The sequence below is a fragment of the Drosophila bipectinata genome, chromosome XR (assembly GCF_030179905.1).
Source record: "Drosophila bipectinata strain 14024-0381.07 chromosome XR, DbipHiC1v2, whole genome shotgun sequence".
Classification (NCBI taxonomy): Eukaryota; Metazoa; Arthropoda; class Insecta; order Diptera; family Drosophilidae; genus Drosophila; species Drosophila bipectinata.
The window spans coordinates 2,855,585-2,880,278 of NC_091735.1; the positions used below are offsets into that span (position 1 = coordinate 2,855,585).

General features: G+C 42.6%; 1 protein-coding gene across 1 annotated transcript; it reads right to left on the reverse strand.

The window, feature by feature from the left end:
* Positions 1-8,558: 8,558 nt before the first annotated feature.
* Positions 8,559-13,043, reverse strand: LOC122321362 (uncharacterized). Its single transcript, XM_070283106.1, has 3 exons — positions 11,948-13,043; positions 9,896-11,812; positions 8,559-8,710 (listed from the first exon to the last, which is right to left on the reverse strand). Exons 1-3 carry the CDS (start codon positions 13,041-13,043, stop codon positions 8,559-8,561), a joined length of 3,165 nt encoding a protein of 1,054 aa, XP_070139207.1.
* Between the last annotated feature and the right edge of the window lie 11,651 nt (positions 13,044-24,694).

Below are 24,694 nucleotides of genomic sequence, written 5' to 3' on the forward strand. Positions count from 1 at the left end.
AAATGACCACGCCATTCCCTAAATGGAAAGGGGTTAAAATAAAACTATGGATTGACCCCCAAGTCATTCCAATTCAGCAGCCAGTTCGAAGAATCCCGGTGGCACTCGAGGAAAAAGTTGCCGCTAAGCTGGAAGAGAGTTTAAGTCGGGACATCATCGAATCAGTTACAGGTCCGAGCTCGTGGATATCCCCCATTGTCCTGGCTTTTAAGGAAAACGGCGATATTCGGCTGTGCATTGACATGCGTCGTGCGAATAAGGCCATTCGTCGAGAAAATTATCCACTACCGACCTTTGAGTCTTTTATGCCCAAGCTAAAGGACGCAAAATACTTTTCGCGCTTAGACCTAAAAGATGCTTATCACCAGCTGGAACTGGACGAAGCCAGCAGAGAAATTACGACTTTCATAACACCAAAAGGACTCTTTCGGTACAAGCGGCTGATGTTCGGAATTAACTCTGCTCCAGAAATTTTCCAACGTCACCTCGAGCAGCCCTTTACTAATGTCATGAATTATATTGACGATGTAATAATCTTTGGAGCTAGCGAAGAAGAACATGACAAGACTGTAAGAGAGGTTTGTAACACATTTAAAGAAAGCGGCGTTTTACTAAACGATCAGAAGTGCATCTGGAAAACAAACAAACTCAAGTTCCTTGGTCATATTATTTCTGACGAGGGAATCGAAGTGGACCCGGATAAAATTAATGTGATTAGAATGTTTCGAGAACCACTTAACAAGGAAGAGACTCGGAGTTTCCTAGGTTTGGTGACATACGTGGGGAAATTTATCCCAGACCTGGCAGATTACACGGATCCGCTGAGAAAATTACTGAGGAAGGACTCGAAATTCAGCTGGGGCGAAACAGAAGGAGATGCTTTTCGGAACTTAAAGGATCGACTGGAAAAAGTACCAAACCTTGCCTACTTCAACCCGCTAAATCGAACTCTCCTAATAGCAGATGCTAGTCCTGTAGCACTGGGAGCGGTGCTGTTGCAGTTCTCTGTAAATGCGGACCCCTTAATTATTTCATTCGCTAGTAAAGCTTTGTCGGACGTTGAGAGACGTTATTCTCAAACGGAGAAAGAAAGTCTGGCTCTAGTCTGGGCTGTTGAGAAATTTTACTTTTACTTAGCAGGACTTCATTTCGAGCTAGTGACAGATCACAAACCGTTGGAGGCCATTTTTAAACCGACATCGAGACCTCCTGCGCGCATAGAAAGATGGTTGCTACGGCTACAGTCCTTTGATTTTAAAGTAGTCTACAAAGCGGGAAAAGAGAACATCTCCGACGCTCTATCCCGACTTTGTCCGTTATCAGCATCCGACTCTGGAGAAAAAGAAATGGATTGTAGCATATTACAAGTGATCGAGAACAGCATTCCCCAATCAATGACTATCTCGGAAATTGCAAAGCATTCGGTAAAGGACGAAGAAATTATCGATGCAAAGGCCTGTCTGGAGTGCGACTCATGGAAACCAGGATCTCTAAAACTGCTGTACCCATTTCGATTTGAGTTATCAGCAATAGGACCCCTTCTTTTGCGAGGTAACCGAATTGTTATTCCTCAATCACTTCGGTACCAAGTGCTTGAGCTGGCTCACGAAGGACACCCGGGAGAGTCAGCTATGAAAAGGTGTCTGCGATCCAAGGTATGGTGGCCTCTAATTGATCGTGATGCAGAGAACTATGTCAAACGCTGCAGAGATTGTCTTCTGGTCTCCCAATGCCCTAGGCCAGCACCAATGGATAGGAACCCATTTCCAACAGGTCCATGGATTTGGGTAGCATCAGACATATTGGGGCCCCTACCAAACAACGAGTTTGTTGTAGTGTTTATTGACTACTATTCCCGCTATATGAAGTTCAAATTTTTACGCTCAATTTCCACAAAAAGCTTAATTGAAGTAATGAAGGAAATATTCTGTAGATTAGGCTACCCAAAATACTTAAAAACTGACAATGGACGGCAGTATATAAGTCAAGAATTCGAGGAATACTGCAAAACTTGCGGTAAAGAACAGGTGAAGACTCCACCCTATTGGCCCCAGGCTAATGGGGAAGTGGAAAACATGAATCGGTCTTTGGTCAAACGGTTAAAGATAGCACACTCTAATTCAAAGAATTACAAGGAAGAAATCCAGAAATTTGTACTCATGCACAACGTTACTCCACATGGCACAACAGGAGTAGCCCCCACCCAACTGATGTTTAATAGGGTTATTCGCGACAAGGTTCCATGTATAGGTGATATTGATGAAGAGGTTTCAGACTCGGCCGAAAGGGACAGGGATTGTATGTTAAAAGAAAAAGGGAAGGAAGAGGCAGATAAGAAGAGGGGAGCACGGGAAGCCGTGATAAACGTAGGGGATAAAGTACTCTTGAAAAATGTAGTTTTTCCTAGTAAGTTGACTCCGAATTTTAAGGATACCGAATTCGAGGTTGTTGAAAAAGACAGAAACATAGTTAAAATTAGGGCAGGGGGTAGGACTCTCACGAGAAATGTATCGCACCTCAAGAAAATACCAATCAACGCAGGTCACCTGGATACATCTGGAGACTCATCGTTAAGCAGCCCTCAACCGAAGATGACATCTACTCAGGATCACCAAGACGTCGAAGAAGGAATAGGTCATCGGCTTAGACAGTCCCCAGAAGATTTGGCTCCTTTGGCTGCCCCATCCATGAAGCTAAAACTTGTCAATAAAGGAGGAATGTGGGAGCCGGCAATGAGCGGCGATGTCATACAGGAGAGCGGCGAGAATGGCAAGGAGAGCGCGAGCGGAGTGACAGAGCAGGGGGAGAGTTAGTTGTAATTGACCGAGCGTGCGGAGCAGACGCGACACGATTATTACTTAAATAAATCAATTGTTCTATAATCTAAATTGGAAATAACCTGTCCTTATTGAGGGGGAACTTACGGGTTACTACAATACCCTTTATGAAGGTGTGATCGGTAGCTATGTCCTTAATAGGGTAACCGCAACAATTGGAGCAAAAGGATTCGTTTTCCACGCAGTTCATTCAGTAGATCTTGACCATATCTCCGATTCCTCCTTAGGTAGAGATGAAAATAGTCCAAGCCACGACATAGATCTCACTCATTATAGTGTCAATCAAAATGTGGCCGTAGATGCGACTTGCACTAACATTTCAGACTTGACAGAAACTTTCTATCAATTAATGGCGTCTAATATCATTGAAAACATTGTTCCAGATTTAGATCTGCTTCACTTGAGCACCGACATAAGATCAGCAGTGGTTGGATTAGTTCAAATTTACAAGCCATTAGAGCCAGAGTCAAGCCCAGTAGAAATGAAATTGCTCCTCACAGATGAAATCCCAGTCTATCAGAGACCTAGGACCTCGTACGCTTACCGTACAAGGAAACTGAGAAAGTTAACAAGCAGATTAGGGATTGGCTGAAGGAAGGAATCATTCGTCAAAGTGTTTCCGAATACGCTTCGCCCATAGTTTTGGTTGCAAAAAAGAATGGCACCAAAAGACTCTGTCACGACTACCGCAAATTGAATCAGAAGATTATTCGTTATAATATCCCTATGGCCTTGATTGACGATGTTTTACATAAGCTTCAGAAGGGAAAAGTATTTACAACGTTAGACTAATCAAACGGATTTTTCCATGTCCCCGTGCAGGAAAGCTCTCGCAAATACACTGCGTTCGTCACCTAAAGCGGTCAATACGAATTCTGCTACGTACCATTCGGAATTTCCAATTCCTCTGCGGTGTTTGTGCGATACATTTTTGCAGTGCTCAGGCCATTGATTGAAGACGGTACCCTAACCCTGTACATGGATGATTTGATTATTCCATCAAAAGACAAACAAGACGGTTTGGAGAAATTAAAGACAGTTTTAGATATCGCAATGCGATCAGGTCTGCGTATTAAGTGGAAAAAGTGTCAGGTTTTAAAGAAGAGGGTCCAATTCCTGGACTATATAATCGAAAACGCAACTATCCAACCATCAGCAGAGAAGACTGGTGCAGTCGAAAACTTCCCAGTCCCGCGAAACAAAAAAAGAATTTAAACAATATCTTGGCTTAACATCCTATTTCCGAAGGTTTGTGAAAGACTTCGCTATTATTGTCAGACCATTGTCGAACTTGCTTAGAAAGGGCACTTCCTTTAAGATGGGCAAGGAAGAGTTAGCATCGTTTAAGCAATTAAAAGTATCCCTGATAAGTTCGCCTGTACTGAAGTTATTCGATCAAAAGAGTGCAACAGAAGTTCATTGTGATGCAAGCATGTACGGATACGGAGCAGTCCTTCTTCAAAAGGATTCAGCTGATCAAGAATTCCACCCGGTAGAGTACATTAGCCGTAAAACAACAGATGCGGGGGAGAAATTTCCTTCTTATGAGCTAGAAGTACTCGCTATATTACAAGCTCTAAAGAAGTGGAGAATCTACTTGCTGGGGAGAAAGATTAAGATCGTCACAGACTGCAATGCAATGAATGATGTTCCAGTAAAAGTATCTCGTTGGGCCATGTTTTTACAAGACTTTAAGTACATAATAGAGCATCGCCCAGGCACAAGGATGAAACATGTCGACGCCTTAAGCCGAGTAAATACCTTGTTGCTTCAAGATTCAGTCAGATATCGAATTCAACAGGCTCAACGTCAGGATGAATGGATAAAAGCCATTTGTAAGGTCCTGGAAACAAATACCTACGATGACTTCTATCTGAAGCACGAAGTTCTCCACAAGGATTCTATAAAAGAGCTCATAGTGATGCCATCAGTCATGGAGAACGAAATAATTAACACAGATCACCGACAAGGACACTTTGGTGTAAAAAAGACAATTGACTTGGTGCAGCGCGATTACTTCATCCCAGATTTAGAGAAAAAGGCTCAAACTCAAAGAAGGCTCATAGTGAAGTTGTGTGTAGAGTGCATAGTTGGCGAGGCTAACTATGGAAAAAAATAGGGATTCTTAAACGCAATAAACAAGGCAGACGAGCCGTTACAGACCTATCATATTGACCACATTGGCCCCATGGACATGACAAAAAAACAATACAATCATGTTTTAGTAGTAGTCGACGCTTTCTCTAAATTTGTGTGGCTTTACCCCACTAAGAGTACTGGCGCTGACGAAGTAGTGGATAGAATGGAAAGGCAGGCTGAAGTTTTCGGTAACCCAAGTCTTATAATCACGGATCGTGGAACGGCATTCACAGCCAATGTTTTTCAGGAATACTGTAAGGATCACAATATTCAGCATTTGTTGGTAGCCACAGGAGTGCCACGTGGCAACGGTCAAGTAGAGCGTATCAATAGGATTGTCACTATATTGACAAAACTTTGTGCAGAAGACCCGAAAGCTTGGCATAAGCATGTAGGCAGGGTTCAACAATTTATTAATTCCTCCCCACCTAGAAGTACCAAGATAGCTCCATTCAAATTCTTACTGGGATCAATATGAAGACCGAGTACGATTAAGAGTTAGAAAAGCTGTTAGAGGAAGATTTCCTAAATGAGTTACAGGGAGAGAAGGAGATGATTCGAGAGGAAGCTAAGGAGAACATCGCAAAGATTCAGGACGAGAATCGCAAGTCATTCAACAAATCAAGGAAGCCAGAGTCTGAGTACAAACTCGGAGATTTAGTAGATATTAAAATAACGCAGTTTGGTGCAGGGTTGAAGTTGAAGAAAAAGTACTTAGGGCCGTAACCCCTAAGTTGAGACATGGTCGATACCTCGTCGAAAAAGTAGGAGATGAGGAAGGTCCAAATAAAACAAACACTGTCACCGAATATATGAAGTTGTGGTCGTCCTAATTCGGGTCGAATGAATTGTCAGAATAGCCGAATGTAGGATTGGCAGTCCTATTTTATAATCGATAAGTTGTTCTGTTCCATCACACTTTTCTCTAGTGTTAAACAGCGTGAAAAATGAGAAGAAGTAGAGATTGAGCATCAGCAGAGGAAGGTCGCGTGTATCTGCAGTATATCAAAATGTTTAACTGTAAACTAACTAAGTAAACTAAACTGTATCAAAAACTATATTCATCGAAGAATAAATCGTGTCTAATAATTTAATGAAGTCAACGGAAGCCTTTCTCTACACATATGTATGTGGCTATATACAGTTGCCATTCTCAAAGTGGTGCTTATCATGGAAGAGTTATTTGATTGTTGGCTTATCTGCTTCTATGGGTAAATATCTATAGGCAAATGATCGTTGTTCACATAAAAGTTTATGGTCGATGATACTTTTTTACAAATTAGTCAGTAAGGTTTCAGTAAGTCGGTACTAATTCTGAATTTGATTAATGTTGTTGTCAAGACCTTTTACTTTTAACGTCGGAGATAAATCGACGTAGGTGGAAACCCAGGAGCGGGGGAAAACGTGGCAGCCCTTTTGCTCAGTAGCAGGGCGTAAGGTGTAGTTGTTTTGGTGACCTGGCAACCGGCACAAAGATGAAATTGGAAGCTGGAAACTAGAAGTAGAAAGCTGCGTGGAAATAGCATTATTTTTCATTTCTGGCGTGGATCGAAGGCCATCGCGAGTTAAGAAGGTGTCGCGAGACTGGAGACTTCGCGAGAAGCGGCCATTGTCTGGCTGATACTCGGTGCGGTTCCAGAGTGAGGCAGATCGCGGTTATCGGTGGCGAGGTGAGTTTGTAAGGTTAGGCCATGTTCGAGCGTGCCTGATGCATTCTTTTGGTTTACCAGATCGGAGGTCCTGGTGAAACGTATGAGAGATCTTTGATGAGAGAGAAGCAGAATTCGAGCGGGGAATTGTCGATAATTCTAGGGTCCGAAAAAAAAAACCTAACCGGTGCATTTACCGTAGGGGCAGAAGCCTTTTAAAGCGATACGGGTTTCTCCGATCATTATCCTGTCACGTTGTCCGATTTGCGGCCTAAGAAGCTCCACCAAATAAACAATTGCCTTTACCTTTACAACCGAAAACCAGCCTTTGTGATTAAAAGCCAAGATAAAAAAAAAAATAGAAGCTTTTCCGTGCTGGGCCACGAAATTTTTGCCCACGGATAAGGATTATGAATTGGATCAATGATTCGTGCTGAAATAAATAGAAAAGCATCGAATTGGTACGTTCTGATCCTGCCAGCCGCGAACAGCCCTTCACCACGATGCGGTGAAAGGATCCTTATTTTCTTAGATCATCAGTTTCTTGCGAAGATTGTTAAATTTAAATATTATTTAAATGAGATCTGCTGCGCGATAAGAACCTCAGTCCATTCCGGTACGGAAGTTTATAAGATCGGGGCGATCGTATATGCTCATGAAGGAACTAGGGCTCATGGAGGATAGAGGGATCCGGTTATCCACCGAAGATTCGTTGGAATTGGTGCGTTCTCAGGCTCGGAAGGCTTTAGCGAGGCAAACGGAGAAGAATGAAAGCCGCCATAACGCATGGTCTAGTGAGGTGACGTATCGAGAAGGACAAGCAGGACTTTTCCGCAGGAATTTCCAGCAAAGCAATTTTGCAGTGGGTTACAATCCCAAGCTTGGCCCGAGATACGTTAAGGCTAGAGTTTGTAAGAGAACGGGTAATTCCACCTATTTCACCTTATAATTTGGGTCAAAGGTTCGTCCTGAAATAATTAATTAATGGTAAATAGAAGCGCCTGAATAAATGGCCTGAATAAATTATTAATCCGCAGGTACGCCAGTAGCCACAGCAGCCCTTCACTACGGTGCGGTCCATGCCTAGTTTAAATTAGCATTAAGAGCTAAGAGCATTAAGATGTTATAGAGTAGAGACCATTGTAGTTCAAACATAATACCCTAAAAGGGTCATGCAGTGCATATGTCGAACTACAACGGCTAAAGAACAGAGGACTAAAGTTTCGAGTCCTTCTAATAGGAATGTTAAAATTTAAGTGTGTTAGTAAATGCTGGTTATCTACATCCCTGTTGTGACTGCGCCGATAGAATACGGGAGTCAATGATTAGCAGAAGTCTGCTATGGGGACTTTGCTGTTCCCGTTTTATAAAAACACAGGGTTTGTTTCAAGTATGTCACTGAATTTAATTTGAATTGATTTTAGAGATCAAACAATGTTGGCAGTATAACAAAATGTGTTTTTTGTTCGTAATAATTGGAAGAAGCTTAGAGATGTCCCGCTTTCCAAAGGGACCGGGGTCCCGAGATCGATAGACATCAAGCAGGTATCGATTGTAGGGCTCTGGGATGCACTAACATTACGTAATGAACATTACGACAACGAAAATGACCGTACATGCCGCCCCGCAATACTGGGTCCAGCATTAAGACATCCTTCTAATGGTAACTGAAAGAAACAGGTGAAATGTTTGCTGTGGTATGGATGTGAGATCAAATGCGTGTATCACTATTGTTCAAGATTAGCTTCCTCGACTTTAGCTTCCGTGTAATTCGGGATGGGTAATCTGCAGATCTTGGATACTGATCGCTTATATGTACCCGAACCTGTATAGATTGTTGCAACTCGTACCATCCCATCGGCTCCAGGGTGTAATTCTATAACACGACCTAGTTTCCAATCGGTTGGACCTGTCCTGTCGTCCTTGATAATAACTAGGTCATTGACCTGTAGGTTTTCTTCCTCTTGTCTCCACTTAGGGCGTGCCTGAACGTGAGACAACCAATCTGAGCTCCACCTTTTCCAGAACTGGCGTAGAATCCGTTGTCCCTCCATGAACTGTGTGTTGAGCGACTGGTCCTTGTCACTGGGGGTAGGAAGCGATTACATGGAGTCTCCGATGAGAAAATGAGTTGAAGTCAATACTTGCAGATCGTTAATATCCGCGGTTAACGGGCATAATGGCCGAGAGTTAAGACAGGCCTCGATCTGGATAAGAACGGTTGATAATTGTTCATCAGTCATTGGGTATCTTTTAAAGGAACGATGAAGATGAGACCTTACGGCTTTAACGTTAGCCTCCCAAAGTCCTCCGAAGTTTGGGCTGTGTGGGGGGTTAAAATGCCACTGAATATAGCGCTTTGTGAGTTCTGGGACGACTGTCTGGTTGATTTCCTACCGGAACTCGTTAGACCACAACTGTAGGAATTTATCTGCTGCTATAAAATTTGTGCCGCAGTCACTGTACATGTGCCGCACAAAACCGCGGCGTCCAATGAACCGTTGGAGATCCCAGAGAAAATGTTGTGCTGTGAGTCCTGTCACCAGCTCCAAATGGATAGCTTTACTGGCGAGGCAAATGAATACTGCAATATAGGCCTTGTATGAGTGTGTCCTCTGAACCTTGGCCTTGAGGCCTTGACATCGATAGATCCTGTGTAATCCACACCTGTAGCTTCGAACGCTCTTTTCGGCGGATTAACACGATGGTATGGAAGATCACCCATTAATTGTCGAGAGGGTTTAGGGCGATGCTGAAAGCAATCCACACACTGTCGGAGAACTCTTTTTACCGCTTGTTTGCCATTAATGATCCAAAACTGCTGATGGATGATCGCACGGGTCAGTTGCACTCCCCCATGCATGGTGTTCAGATGGGCGTTTTTTATGACGAGGTCCGTAAAATGATGTGACTTCGGTAAAATGATGGGCGTGCGTTGTTGAGTGGTGAGCTGCAAAGCGTTTCGAAGTATGCCCCGCACTCTGAGGATCCCTTGGGCATCTATGAATGGCGAAAGTTAACTAAGCTTGTTAGATTTTGATAGCGATTTGTTTACTCGCAACTTGGACAGTTCGTGAGAGAATGCTTCCTGTTGGACAACGCGAACCAGAGTATACATTGCCTTGGAAAACTCCTTTACGCTAATTGGTCCGGAAAGCCGAGCCTCCCTTTTGCAGCGAGTATTATGGATAAAGCGATTAATGAATGCTGTGGAAAATACAAGTCGACTGTATGACGAAAATGACTCAACAAAGGAATCAGTGGATGCACAGGTGTGAGCGTGGATAACTTTTGCTGCCTGTTCCTCGCAGATTGTGCTCGGATCTGGAGAAGTAAGAGTTACCTTGGGCCTATGATCTTCGGGTTCCTGCAACCAGTCTGGGCCGCTCCACCAGAGCTTATCCTGCGCGAGCTGTAGTGGGGTTAAACCGCGCGTTGCACAATTCGCAGGGTTGTCCTGCGTAGACACATGACCCCACTGTGAAGCAGAGCTGACCTCTTGGATGCTGCCAATTCGATTGGCTACAAAAGTCTTCCACCTGCATGGATCTCCATATATCCAGTGAAGCACGATCATGGCGTCTGACCAGTAGTACACTGTGACCCGCATCTGAGGCACGTGAAGTTGCTGCTGGATCCATGTGGCGAGTTTGGTAGCTAGAACTGCTCCGGAAAGCTCCACTCGCGGTATGGTGAGAGGCTTTGTTGGTGTAACCCTAGTGCGAGCTGCGACTAAGTGTGTATGTATAATTCCAGCAGTGTCGAGTACTCGAAGGTAGGCACACGCTGCATACGCGAGGGACGACCCATCGGAGAACATGTGCAATTGAAGAGATATCACATTGCTGAAATCGCAACCGAACCATCGTGGTATGCGAATGTGTTGAACTTCTGGAAGATGTTCGAGATATCGCTGCCAACGCGCTGCCAAAGACTCTGGTAGCATGTCGTCCCAATCGAGTGCACGGTAAGTGCCATCAGTTTGCTGCATACGGAAGCTCCATACGTCCTTGAGGAGAATTTTTGACATGCCTATTAAGGGTGCTAAAAATCCTAATGGATCGAAGAGCCGCGCCACTGTTGATAAAAGAGCCCTTTTCGAAAGTGTGGGATTGATCGAGAAATGGATTTTGAATCCGTAGACGTCCGGATTTGGCTGCCAGTACAGTCCGAGCGTTTTAATGCTGTCTTTATTATCCATTTCGAAGATTGAGTGGTTGCAGAGGTCTACTTTAGGAATATCGCTAAGCAACGCCGGGTGGTTCGCTGCCCATTTTCGAAGATGCATACCAGCCGAGCGGAGGGCTGCTATGACCTCGTTTCGCACTCGAATGGCACCGTCACGCCACCAAATGCGCTGGAATTGAGAGTCCTCTGGATGCATTTCGATACATCGGTACATCCTTTGGATGTCCGCCACGAAAACATAGCGATAACAACGCCAATTTAGTATCACTCCTCTCAAATCGTTATGTAGAGCTGGGCCAGTACATAAAATGTCATTCAGTGATTTCCCGTTGGAGCTCTTACAAGAGGCGTCGTAGACTACCCTGAGTTTAGTCGTCAGGCTGTCCTCCTTCAGGACTGCATGGTGTGGAATCGTGCTGCAGAAGACGTCGAGCTTCCCATTTGTGTTGATATGAGAGTGACTGTCTTCGCTTGTAGTGACTTCTTGTATTTGCTGTAAGTCAAAATATTCCTCGATTGCTTGGAGATATTGTTGATGAAGCTTATCGCGCTGCTGCAATTTTCGCTTTAGTGTGTAGAAACGATTTAGGGCTATAAGTTTTGATCGGCCTAGAACTTGTGACGGGTCGAACAAGGTTTTCAGTGGTAAGCGAACCATGTATTTCCCGTTGGGCTGTCGAACATGGGTTTGACGAAAGTGTTCTTCGCACCATCGTTCCTCTGTGGTGAGTTGGCGTTCTGACGGCACGCTATCTAGTTCGAAGAACCTTTGCACCAGATGATCAAGCGTCGTGGTGTTACAACGGACAGTGATGGAGTGTGTCATGGATTTCCTCACTGGTCCAAAAACAATCCAACCAAGAAGAGTGTTTTGTGCGATTGGTTCCTCATGAGTTCCTCGTCGAATTTCTGGGAGCATCAATTGTGGAATAAGATCAACGCCCACAAGCACGTCAATACGACCGGAGCGGGCAAAATTGGGATCGGCGAGTTGCAATCCTTTAAGGTGTTGGAATGAGCGAGGGTCGACATCCTATTTTGGAAGGTGCCCTGTAAGTGTACGGAGAATAAATGCAGTGGATAAAAACGATGTGAACTGGGAACCTGAAATCGAGCTTAGGACAAAATTGGTACTATGTCGACAACGATTGTGAGAGGAGTCGCCGATCCCTGTTATTTCCGCAGATATAGGGGTGCGTGAGAGACCCAGCGTCTGTACTAAGCTTTCGGTGATAAGTGTTCCTTCCGAGCCATGGTCAATCAACGCTCTGACTAAAACAGATTGTCCCGTTTGGTCGTTGACAATTCGGATTAGGGCCGTGGCGAAAATCGTGGTGGATGGATTTTGATAGGTGGCAACTGCGCTGAGGAGTTGCGTCTCGTTCGAAGCAGTTAAGCCGGGGGCTAGGCTGTGCTGTTGAGACAAAACAGATGAGCGGGATGCTACGCTCTGTTGGGTGCCCTGCGCGCTATGGACACCGTTCGTTGGCTGTCGCGATAGGGCAGAGTTGGTAGGCTGGGTTGCTATGTTCGGAAAATGCAGAAGCGTATGGTGGCATTGGCCGCACTGTAAGCAATTGCGAGTGCTGCCGCAGTGACTTAGTGCGTAGCCTGTGCTGAGACAATTGAGGCATGCTTTTATGCGATCGACGATCGTCTTACGAGCAAAGCAATCCTTCGCGAGAAAACTGGGGCATCTCCGGAGAACATGGTTTCTTTGGCAGAGAGTGCACTGGGGTGCTCCCATTTCCGTCGTCACATGAAAACTGTGGCGGTTAGTGGAATTGAAGTTGGATCGGCTAGGCGCACGAGGATGGGAAGATTGTCCTGGTGCTGAACGAGTTCCAAGTGGTTGATTTCGATTTTCGATTAGGTGGATGCTAACTAAGCGCTCCAGCAGGAAAGTCTCCAACATCGAAAAGGTTGGAATCTCGGTGGAGCTCCCCAATGAGTGCTCCCACGCTTGCGTAGTGCTGCTTGGTAGTTTGGTTAACAGATGATGCACTAGCCAGTGATCGCAGGAATCAATGTTTATTTTTAAACGTCGAAGATCACTAATGCAAACATTAGCCAGGGTTAGCACGCGCCTGATACCTTCTGCAGCTTCCTTGGGAACCGACTCAAGACCATACAGTGCCGCCATGGTGTGCATAAAGTGGAGACGTGGATTGTTGTAGCGCTTGACGAGGAGATCCCAGGCTACCGTATACCCAGAATCCGTTAATGCCATGTGACTGACATCCTAGTCCCGTCCTTCGGGCAAGGCCTGCTTGAGAAAGTGAAACTTCTGGATGTTAGAGAGAGTGTTGTTGTCATGGATGAGTTGTAGGAAACCATCGTAAAACGAGGGCCAATCCGTAAAGCTTCCCAAAAAGCGTGGAACTGTAAGCTTCGGAAGCGGAATGTTGGATGATAAAATTGGAGTGACGGACTCGATTGGTGGGGAACCTTGGACTATCACTGAGAACTTGTTGTCGTATTCTTCCGAGATGTTGCAGAAGATGTGCTGGTGCTCTTCAACAAACCGCTCGTATAGGTTGTCTGAGAAATATACATATTGACTGGGACACAGCTGATCGACCAATTGTTGGTGATTCGCATCAAACAGGGTGGATAAATCCTTTAACGTGCTAAGTCGCTGAAGAAAATAATGTTTGGATTTTCGGGATTGGCTATCCTTCTTGAAGTTACGCTCGAGTTGCGTCAACCTGTTCCATTAATCCTTCTGTCTCGCGTGCAAACCAGCAAACTGGTCGGATGGGGAAGGATTGGCTTGTGTGCCTGTCTTTTCATCGTCGATACCTATAGTTTTATTGAATTTACAACAGCACGCTTGAAATCACAGCCCTCACATACAAACACTCACCGGCTTCCAGTCAATCTGTGTAGCTGTTCCCAGTTTCAATTCGTCGTTCCTTTGGTCCGTTATTCGTCTCGCAGCAATCTCTCCTTCCTTTGTCCGTTATTCGTCGCGCAGCGATCCCTTGTTCTTCGGTCCGTTATTCGTAGAAAGCGTGGTTCCACGTGGCATAGGTTAATAGCCGTTTGTTTCAGATTAATTTGAGCCCAATTGTTTGTTCCAAATCAATTCAAATTCCATTCATTGGCACATTTAACAACAGGTTCCCCTCATGGGCCACAACAAATGTTGTGACTGCGCCGATAGAATACGGGAGTCAATGATTAGCAGAAGTCTGCTATGGGGACTTTGCTGTTGCCATTTTATAAAAACACAGGGTTTGTTTCAAGTATGTCACTGAATTTAATTTGAATTGATTTTAGAGATCAAATAATGTTGGCAGTATAACAAAATGTGTTTTTAGTCGTAATAATTGGAAGAAGCTTAGAGATGTCCCGCTTTCCAAACGGACCGGGGTCTCGAGATCGATAGACATCAAGCAGGTATCGATTGTAGGGTTGTGGTATGCACTAACATTACGTAATGAACATTACGATAACGAAAATGACCGTACAATCCCCGTTAAAAAGGTTATGCAAAAAAATTACACTGAGCATTGTCCTACGATTTGTTAAGCTAGGTAAGTTTATAAGTAAAAGTCTGCTACTGTAGGATGGAAGCTAACGATTTGCATCCCAGTATAGACCTCTAAGTGAAAAAGTTAGGAAATTCTTTTGTACGGATTCTATGCGGTCCTTATGTACTCCATTAAGGGGACTCCAGACACATGAACCGTACTCTAGTATAGGACGGACCAAAGAAATATATAATGTTTTGGTTATATAGGGGTCATTAAATTCTTTTGACCACCTTTTGATAAAACCAAGGACTCCTTTAGCCTTATTAACCATTAAGGAAATATGGTCGGCAAATTTAAGTTTGATGTCTAATAGGATGCCGAGATCATTAACCTGGGTTAATTTTTCTAAGGCAATCCCATTAATGGAATACGTAGCTTGCAGAGGGCATAAAAACACATATGCTTGCATTTTGATCCATTAAGTATTAGATCGTTAGCTAAACACCATTCTTGAAAGTTATCAAGGTCAGACTGAAGACTGCATTGGGCAGAGATGGATTTGTACTGATGACAAAGCTTTACATCATCTGCATACATAAGAACTAGAGAGTTCGTTAAAGCAGGGGGCAAGTCGTTTATAAAAAGAGTAAATAATAACGGGCCAAGATGACTTCCTTGAGGGACGCCGGATGTAGCATGGACCAGACGGGACTGTATGTTTTTAAATAAGACTCTTTGTGTCCTTCCATCTAGGTAGCTGGAGATCCACGTTAAGAGCTATTTAGGAAAACCCAGCATATTCAGTTTACTCAACAAGAGTGAGTGATTAACTGAATCAAATGCTTTGCTGAAGTCTGTGTAAATTACATCGGTTTGATATCCCTTACAAAAGCCATCTATGACAAAGGATGTCAACTCCAGTAAATTAGTGGTGGTGGAGCGACGCTTAATAAAACCATGCTGACAAGGAGTGATAATCGAAGAGCAAAGGTGTTGCAAGTGAGGGGTAATTAATTTTTCAAATAACTTTGGAATTGCCGACAACTTAGAGATGCCTCTGTAGTTGGCAGCCTCGGACTTTTTCCCTTTTTTATGTAGGGGAATTATGAATGATTCCTTCCACTTATGGGGAAAAATCGAGGTTTCCAAATATAAGTTGAAAAGTCTTAGAAGAGGTTTGCACAGAGCAAACTAGGAGGAGTTAGTAAGGAAATTTAAAATTCTATTATATTTTAAATTTGAAGGACAGGAAAGAGTAGTTCGAACATTGTAGTTCGAACATAAGGAGTTCGTGCTGTGCATATGTCGAACAAAGGAGTAGAAAACTAAAGTTTCTAGTCCTTTTATTGGAAATGTTAAAAATTAAACGTGTTAGTAAATGCTGGCTATCTACATCCCCATTGATTAGGTTATGTAGGAAAACTATACCCAGCATTGTCCTACGATTGGTTAAACTTGTTAAATGTATTTACTTGGTATTTAAGAGTCTACAATTATAAGATGGACGGTGAAGATTTGCATCCCAGTTAAGAACTCTAAGAAGTTACGAAATTCTTATGTACGGACCTGATGTGGGGCTGATGTACTCCATATTGGATTACATGTACTCCATATCGGACCAAAAAAATAAATAAGGTTTTAGTTAAGTAAGGGTCTTTTAATTCTTCTGACCACCTTTTAATGAAACCAAAGACTCCTATAGCCATATTAACCATTGAGGAAATATGGTAGGTAAATTTAAGTACTAATAGGACGCTGAGATCATTAACCTGATTTTATTTCTTTTAGGCAATCCCATGGAGAGTATACGTAGCCTGCAGAGGGCAAGAACGATAAAATGATATAAGCTTGCATTTTGAACCATCAAAATCCATTCAAAGTTTTCAAGATCGGACTGAAGGCTGCATTGGGCAGATATGGATTTTTACTGAAGAGAAAGCTTAATATCATCTGAATACAAAAAAAACTAGACAGTTCGTTGAAGCAGGGGCATAACCTGAATAATCTGCGTTGAATAACATCTGCTTGACACATCTTTCGAAAGCCATCTATGACAAAGGATGCCAACTCCAGTAAATTTGTGGTGGTGGAGTGACGCTTTATAAAGCCATGCTGACATGGAGAGATAATCGAAGAGAAAAGGTGTTGCAAATGAGAGGTACTTAATTTTCCAATAACTTTGGAATTGCCGACAATTAAGAGGTGCCTCTGGCAGCATCGGACTTTTTTCCTTTTTTATGTAAGGGAATTTTTAAAGATTCCTTCCACTAACGGGGAAAAATCGAGGTTTCCAAAGCCCTGGCACAGCATTTTAGCACGCAGCCTGGGACCTGGCGATTAAATGGGTTTGACCCTTAGTAGATCAGACAATAAGCTATTCTCGGAGAAAAACGGACAGAAAATAGGATTTGCTGATTGAATGTTATATGCGTAAAACTGATCTGTCATTTAAGGCGGAGAATAAGTTGTTTGAAAAAATTTTGAAAATAGATTGGCAATGGCCTGATCAGAGGTCGCAGATGAGTTTTTAAGCGTATGCAGGGGTGGAAAGGATAAATGTTTACGCTTAGTGTTTACAAAGTTATAAAACTGCTTTGGATCCTGAGTAAATTGTATCCGGCAGCGTCGAATATAATTCCTGTAATATTTAGCGTTATGCACGGTAAAATTTGAGCTAGTAGACATCTTGAAAAATCTATACTAATGCAGGTAAGTAAGAGCCTATTTTTTGTATTTTTTAAGTTCATAAGGCACCTTGTAAACCAAGGAGGATTTGTTGAAGCGGACGGATAAAATTTTTCTAAAGTGACATTTAGATCGGTGCATGCCGGAATATCGGATCAATCAGATGTATCGATAAGGCTAATAAGTTTGTGAAAATCAGCTTTACGGCTGTTTCCGTAAAGCTAATTCCTAATTGCCACGCAAGGAAACTCCTGATCAATACCAAAAATGGTTTCAATTGAAACCTCAAGCGTAGGGTGATATGGATCTTCTGGGATTGAAAGAAGGGAATCTCTGGAGAGAGTGGTACCATCGGGATCAGATGCAAAACATTAGTTTAAAAGCCGAACTGACGAATTTCTAAAAAGGTTAAATTTACCTAGGGACATGTCAAACATACCCGCGGTGAAGTCATGGTGCGTAATAAGTGACAAAGAGTGTGAGTTATTGACATTGGATCACTTTAATTCTGGGATATTAAAGTCTACCACAGCTACAAGCTGGTCACGATCAGTCATAAGATTAAAAACGGACTGAATAGCGGACAAATGATGCCAATATGTGGAAGGTTCGGGCGAAGGCGGTATATATGAACATGTCATGTACCAAGATTTAGCGGACAAAATGATTTTAAATAAATAAATAAATTCTATGTGACCAAACTCTTGTGATTTCACCTCTTCAAAAGGGAGTCACCCGAAATGAGGACTCCACCCCCCCCTTCGCTGAGGTCGATCCCTTCTAAAAGTCGTGTACTTACTTGGAAAAACTTCGGAGATAAAGATTTCCGGTTTTAGCCAAGTTTCTGTAAAGGCTATATGGGTTGCAAAGATAGAACTATCAGAATATAGCTTAGGGAGTTTGCTACGTAGCCCCCTAGTATTCTGATAGGTAAGAATTAGTGACGATATTATTTTTTGGGTTAGTGGACGAAAAAGAGGTGGAAGGTTAGTCCTTGGCTCTGGGAAAGGCTATATATCACTCCCACTGGTTTTAAAACTTTTTTCTTTACGGAACTAGGCTGATGTTCTTCGACGAAAATGTTCTCTGGCCAAAAACTAGGTGAACAAATCGTCTTAAGCTGATGTTTACGGCACACGGGCACATGAATCTTGAAAGAAGATGTGTGCCTTATATTATATTAATTATATTTATTTTTAGCTATGTCCTCCTTTTTTATATCGGCTTTTGATTTGGCTTTGATAGAAGCCGAGATATCAATTTCTGAAGTATCAGGGGCGAGCCGAGAAAGAAATATATGTTTCGATGGAGGAATCACCTGTAAGGGTTTTGGTGACGCAGATACGAAAACTGCGGGATTAGTCGGTACCGGTGGTCCGGATTGTTGAATATCCTGTTGGGTGACTCTAACTAGGACCTGTGGTATAACTTGAAGTTGATACCACGGAGGACATATCAGACAATTGTTCATTTTTCCTGAAAAAATTCGGATGGCGGATTGTTCTTTATACTTAGTTTTTGAGGTGGCCAGAGATATAAGCGGCTACGTTAATGTACGCTGAGCAGGCTGAGGCAGATCATAAACAGCGGATTTCTTACGCTTAGGGGACTCATTAGCAGCTGAAGGCTGCTAAACTGAGTGTCAAGCGCACAGAGTTGGTCATTGGTTTTACGAAAACCAGTGATCAACTCTTTAAATCAGTGGTCGGCACGGCCCTACCCCGCGGGCATAGGAATTTTTTCCGCCCGAGCTCTGCCACATACACACAAAATAAATGTGTGAAGCGTCGTGCTCACAGCCTACTTTCTGCTATTCGTTACAAATACTAATGAGTTAAAATAATATCAATGTATTGGGGTGCTGACCACTGCTTCAAAAGCTGCCGACATTACTGGAACAGACTGTGACACCAGAGAGCGCATCCAGAAAAAGATGCTGGAGGCTACTAACAGCCCAGTGGGATCTACGATAATAAAGGGGCAAATCAGGATCAAAGCGATAGTTTTAGAAACGGGATAATGCAACAAGCCTAGCGTATAAGCCAGATAAGGTGGGCCTTATTATATAAAGTTGGAAGATTCGGCTTAGCAGGCATCCAGAGAAGATAACTGTCGATAATTTAATCTATCGGATAGAAGCATTGACCCACCAGACGCTGGATACTTCTCAGCACTGTTCGGGAATGCGAGCTTGCTATTCGACGGAAAAGCGGAAGAATTTTACTGGCGAATCTATTAAATGCATAAAGGAATGGTGTGTGATGGTGTGAATTGTGCAACGCGCTTAGAAAATATTTCTGGGACAATAGATTGGACGAGAACATACGCGAAGCAATAAGATATCGGAAGCAATGCGAGAGAGAGAATTTTGATACAGAGGCCCAAGAGTTTACGGACAAAGAAGCATGCGAAGTGGAAGCGGTGACTCTGCTGGAATCGCAGGAAAAAGGGCAAAGGTACCACGACTGCGCAGGAAAGCGGAAGGTTTTCTGTTTTGGATGCGGGGCATCCAATATTTACAAGCCATCTTGCGCAAAATGTCTAAAAAACGGGAAAGAGACCTTCCACCCCAGCGCATTCTATTAGGTTTGAATAAGGCCAAGTAGGAGATACAACAAGTTTATAAGTAACTACGCAAACATAGCAGCACCTCTAACCGATTTGGTGAGATGCGGTTTCACGATGACGCAGGTGGGTCTGAAGGCGTTCTCCAATGTAAAGAGCCGTTTTATATCCACTGCGACGCAAGTAGTTATGGGATAGGCGAAGTTTTAGTTCAGAAAACGGAAGGAGAGAAAAAAGACGAGTACCCGATCGCCTTGGTTTTTAATAAATTGAGGGAGGCCCAAAGAAACTAGTCCGTCACAGAGGAGGCATGATTGGCCGCAATTGTTTGTATTAAACGGGTAAGACCTTAAGTAGAGGGGTATAGGTTTACGGAGATTACGGATCATGCGTCATTAGGGTGGCTTAAGGCACAACCAAACTTAAGGTGGACATCTAAGTAACTTTTTAAAAAAATCGAAAAAAAATTTTTTCGCAAAAAAAAATTGGGGGGGGGGGGTCTTACAAAGGTGAATACTATAGGTGCATACTATATGTTTGGACACATCGATGTTTTTAAAAATTTTATTTAAAAATTTTAAAATTATTGAAATACACATTCATGGTTGTATTAAAAATTCAAAACTAAATATTTATTGTGCTCCATGCACTAACTTATAATACAGATAACTAGAGATCCAAACAGTTTTAAAAATGGACAATGGTCAACAGTCAAAAAATGGTGGTTTTTGTCAATAAAAATAAGTTTATCAACAATATCGGGCTTAAGGCAAGTCCTGCGGTCAGAATTCTTAACCAATCGACACATTTAGGATTTTTTTTATGTTGCTATTTTTTTTATTAAAAATTTTGTGATGTTTTTTTTTTTTGAAAATTCAAACTTTTTTTCAATCACTTGCATTTTTTCAAAAAATTAATACATCGCAAAAATCCTAGGTGTGTCCATAGCTGTTGATGTATAGAAACTAACCAATTTTGATTTTTTGTTCTACATCAAAAATTAAGGACGTTAGCTGTCCGGCCAATGCTGCACAGGTGCCATTTTTTTTTAGATTTATTCGAAAAATATTTATTTTGTACTTCTAATATTATAAAACCTAATTTACAAATTTTCGATAAACTTTTTTATTTGGCCAAAAAAAATTCCAGAAAATCCGCTTTTTTTTCAGTTACTCAGATGTAGCCTTTAAGGGGCGATGTGCGTCGAAACTACAAGCGTATAAATTTCAAATCGAACATCGGAAAGGCAAGGCACGTAGGCCCAGATGCGTTGTCTAGGGCGTATGAAGCGGAGGAGGAGGTAATCGCCGGCATAGGAATAGGCGTTTTAGGCCCATATCCGAGATCCAAGAGTATAAATATTGGGATATTCATCGCACTAGACCAATACACTAAGTTTTTATTCCTCAAGGCGCTAATGCGGGAGAATCGAGTGACGCAGATTCTCACGGCAGTCCATTCGCCGCAGGCCAATGCACCGAGAGTAAATAGGTCCGACATTGCAGCCATAAGATCATATGTAAAAGAAACCCAAAGAAATTGGGATGAACATCTCAATGAGATCTGCTGCGCGATAAGAACCTCAGTCCATTCCGGTACGGAAGTTTATGAGATCGGGGCGATCGTATATGCTTATGAAGGAAGTAGGGCTCATGGAGGATAGAGGGATCCGGTTATCCACCGAAGATTCGTTGAAATTGGTGCGTTCTCAGGCTCGGAAGGCTTTAGCGAGGCAAACGGAGAAGAATGAAAGCCGCCATAACGCATGGTCTAGTGAGGTGACGTATCGAGAAGGACCAGCAGGACTTTTCCGCAGAAAATTCAAGCAAAGCAATTTGGGTGGGTTACAATCCCAAGCTTGGCCGAAATACGATAAGGCTAGAGTTTGTAAGAGAACGGGTAATTCCACCTCATGAATTGGGTTAAAGGTTCGCCCTGAAATAATTAATGGCAAATAATTAATTAATGGTAAATAGAAGCGCCTGAATAAATGGCCTGAATAAATTATTAATCCGCGCGTACGCCAGCCACAGCAACCCTTCACTACGGAGCGGTCCCTGCCTAGTTTAAATTAGCATTAAGAGCTGTCCTAATAATATTAAGGGTACACATGTGGCTAAATTAAGTCTTCAATATTTTTTTGGATAAACATAAGAATTAAATGGTAGATAAGTAGAATAAGAGAAAATATTGGATTATTAGCGAAAGTAAGAGATTTGGAATGGTGGATCATTAGACATTTAAGTAACAATTTAAGGGAATAAAATAGGATTTTATAATGAAGAAGAGAAAAGATAATTGGCTTATTTGATTTGCTACCGCCTTACTGCTGGCCTCTCCCGTTACCGTTCTCGAGGACCATGATGCGGCCTGACTCCATCCGTTCAGACAGGACCCACCAATTAGCAGACGAGACCTGGCCGGAAACCGCGTGCCTTTCTCACCCGATAGCCGTTTGTTACATACTGTTGCTTAATCTATGGTTTTATATGGTTTGCAAATAACACATACAATTGGAAGCAAAATTGAGTATGAGTTCAAAATTTTCCGTACGAGTGAATCAAGCATTTTCACTCTGTGGCACAATTTTATTCCTCTCGTGCAAACCTCTAGCATTTTTATTAAAAACCGATGGTTCCTTCTTCTTTATAAAAAAAAGAGTGGCTTTGAAGCCAATTTTTGAAAGAGCCCTTCTGGCGCCCATCTACTCAAGTTTTTTTGAACTTCCATAGACTTTTATTATTCCTCTAAAATTTATCCGATTTAGGTGGCTTGTCATTTTTAGGTACAGATTAGCCATTGGAACATTTTGGCATCAAAACACTTTCCAAAAACATGAAAAAAAATATTGAAACAAACTTGAACTGAGTGAGTATTGTAGTGTAATTTTCCATGCCAAATCCTATAGCTCTATCTCTTATAGTTTCTGAGATACACGCATTCATTCGAACGGATGGATTGACGGACATACGGACTTGGCTATATCGACTCGGCATTTGATGCTGATAAATACATATTTATTATATATACATATACATATATATACATATTTTATAGGGTCGGAGATGTCTTCTTCACTGCGTAAATTTTTTGCAGTCCATCGCGGACTTCTAAACTTTCTATGGCATCGTTTTGACACTTTATTGTTTGGCAGATGAACTTGATCATTCTCTGAGATTTTTGAATGACTCCTGAAATATTCCAAAAATAAAAGAGGTAGAAACAAATAATTAAAACGTTATAAAATAATTTTTTCTTCATTCAGATACAATTTGATTACTCACAGATACCTATTAAGGGTGCGAATGTAGGATGATATCCACAGAATACGGCCTGACTTAGACATTGCGGAGCTAAAGCTATCAAAATAGAACTTTTGAAGTCGAGCGGTGGATAAAGAGTCTGTTTCCGACCAACTAATACGATAAACATTTATTTATGATACATATCTAGCCCGCCAACGGATACAACAAGCAACTTACATGAGGACGGCTAGTAACAGGTCCCGGTAAGATCAAGTCTTTTTCGAGGATGCTGGCTAATTGTCGTCGGGTGGGGAGAAGAATACTACCTTCCAGAAATTACCACTATCCAAGGTGGAACAGCATATGTCGAAGGATGCGTGTCTAAGGAAGGCTCGGACGCTAATATCCGAACTCTGGGGGACCAGAGGTATATTATTTAACCAGGCTTATTGTGACATTTTGGCTGTCATGATGGACGAACCCTTTCTCTCCTACTTGTGGGTCCAAAATATAAATTCGACCAACTTAAACAAAAAACTTAAACAAAAAGTTTGTCGAATTTATATTTTGGACCCACGGAGAGCCCGCAGCAATAGAGAGCCCAAAGGGACCTCTAATGGAATGCTCGGCGTACATGGGAATGTACGACCAGAATGCCTTCCCCCCACACCCGCTATTGAAACAGCTGGTGGAAGACACCAAGAAGAAGAAGATCGACCTGATTATAGAGTGCGATGCCTGACAATAACAAGAGGGGTGAGTCAATATTCGATTTTATCCTAAGCTCAAATCTTCTAGTGGGTAACAGTGGCATAGAACCCACCTTCATCATCATGAACAGAAGACAGGTACTTGCAGACAGGGTTGTTAGATGGGAAGTCCTAATGAAGCACTCCTTCTCAGACCACCGATACATAGAATTAGTGCTCAATTTTGAGAACTTCACTCAGCTAGCAGTACGCAATATTAGGAAGGCAAACTGGGAGCTCTACAGGAAGAAACTAGACAGATCCTTGGGCGAACCTCCAACAAAGGGACGTTAACAACAAGGAAGACCTGGACGCCATGGTGAGCACGCTGACGGCGGCTTGCGACAGGGCATTTAATGGGGCCCATCCCAAAAATAGATCGGGCAGTAGAAGGTCAAAGAAACTACCATAGTGGTCGCAAACACTTGCTACTTTTAAAACCAAGACCCGTAAATCCTTCAACTTCGCTAGTAAAGCAAACACAGAAGTAGTTTGGGTATATAGCCATAGTATAAAGCGGACTCATAGATTCTGTTCCCCAATCAGTGGGTTATGGATCAGGAAAATTTTCACAGCAATCTTCAAGACAGGTATCGTGCCCGAGTCGTGGTTGCGGACGAAGGTTATCTTCATACCCAAAGCGGGAAAATCATCGCACTGCTCTCCTAAGGGCTTTAGACCAATAAGCCTGTCGTCATTCCTCCTTAAGACAATGAAAAGGCTCATTAGCCTCAAAATTCATTTTACCATTAACTCAAATGACATTTCGGGATCACAGCACGCGTAGGAAGGGCCGATCGACGGAGACGGCTCTTCACGAGATCACTACGTTCGTCGAAAAAGCACTTAGTGACATGGAATACGCGCTTATTGCTTAAAAGGTGCGCTCAACAACATCCTGCCATGTTCAATAATCAATGCGCTGTCGAGACTAGGGGTAGACGATCAATCCGAACTCCTGATCACTAACTATACAACATATAGACTATCCATTTCATACAATGAAAATGGACGCAAAAATTTCTTGCGACAGGCCCCAGAGACGTTCATCTTACGCTCATATTCACATTGAATGTTTTCTGTTGTTCAGTCTCTGAAAGGAGCTCCATAAAGAAGGTTGGTTTGGTTGAAGGTTGCTTCGATTGATCTTTGTATGTA

What these genes read in the sequence shown, in the direction of transcription:
- LOC122321362 (XM_070283106.1), bottom strand. Translation starts at nt 13,043, where the DNA reads ATGGCATTAACGGATTCTGGGTATACGGTAGCCTGGGATCTCCTCGTC. An exon ending in TCACAATCGTTGTCGACATA is followed by an intron (nt 11,813 to 11,947) that starts GTACCAATTTTG and finishes AACACCTTAAAG; the next exon opens with GATTGCAACTCGCCGATCCC. An exon ending in AGTTATCCACGCTCACACCT is followed by an intron (nt 8,711 to 9,895) that starts GTGCATCCACTG and finishes TCCTACCCCCAG; the next exon opens with TGACAAGGACCAGTCGCTCA.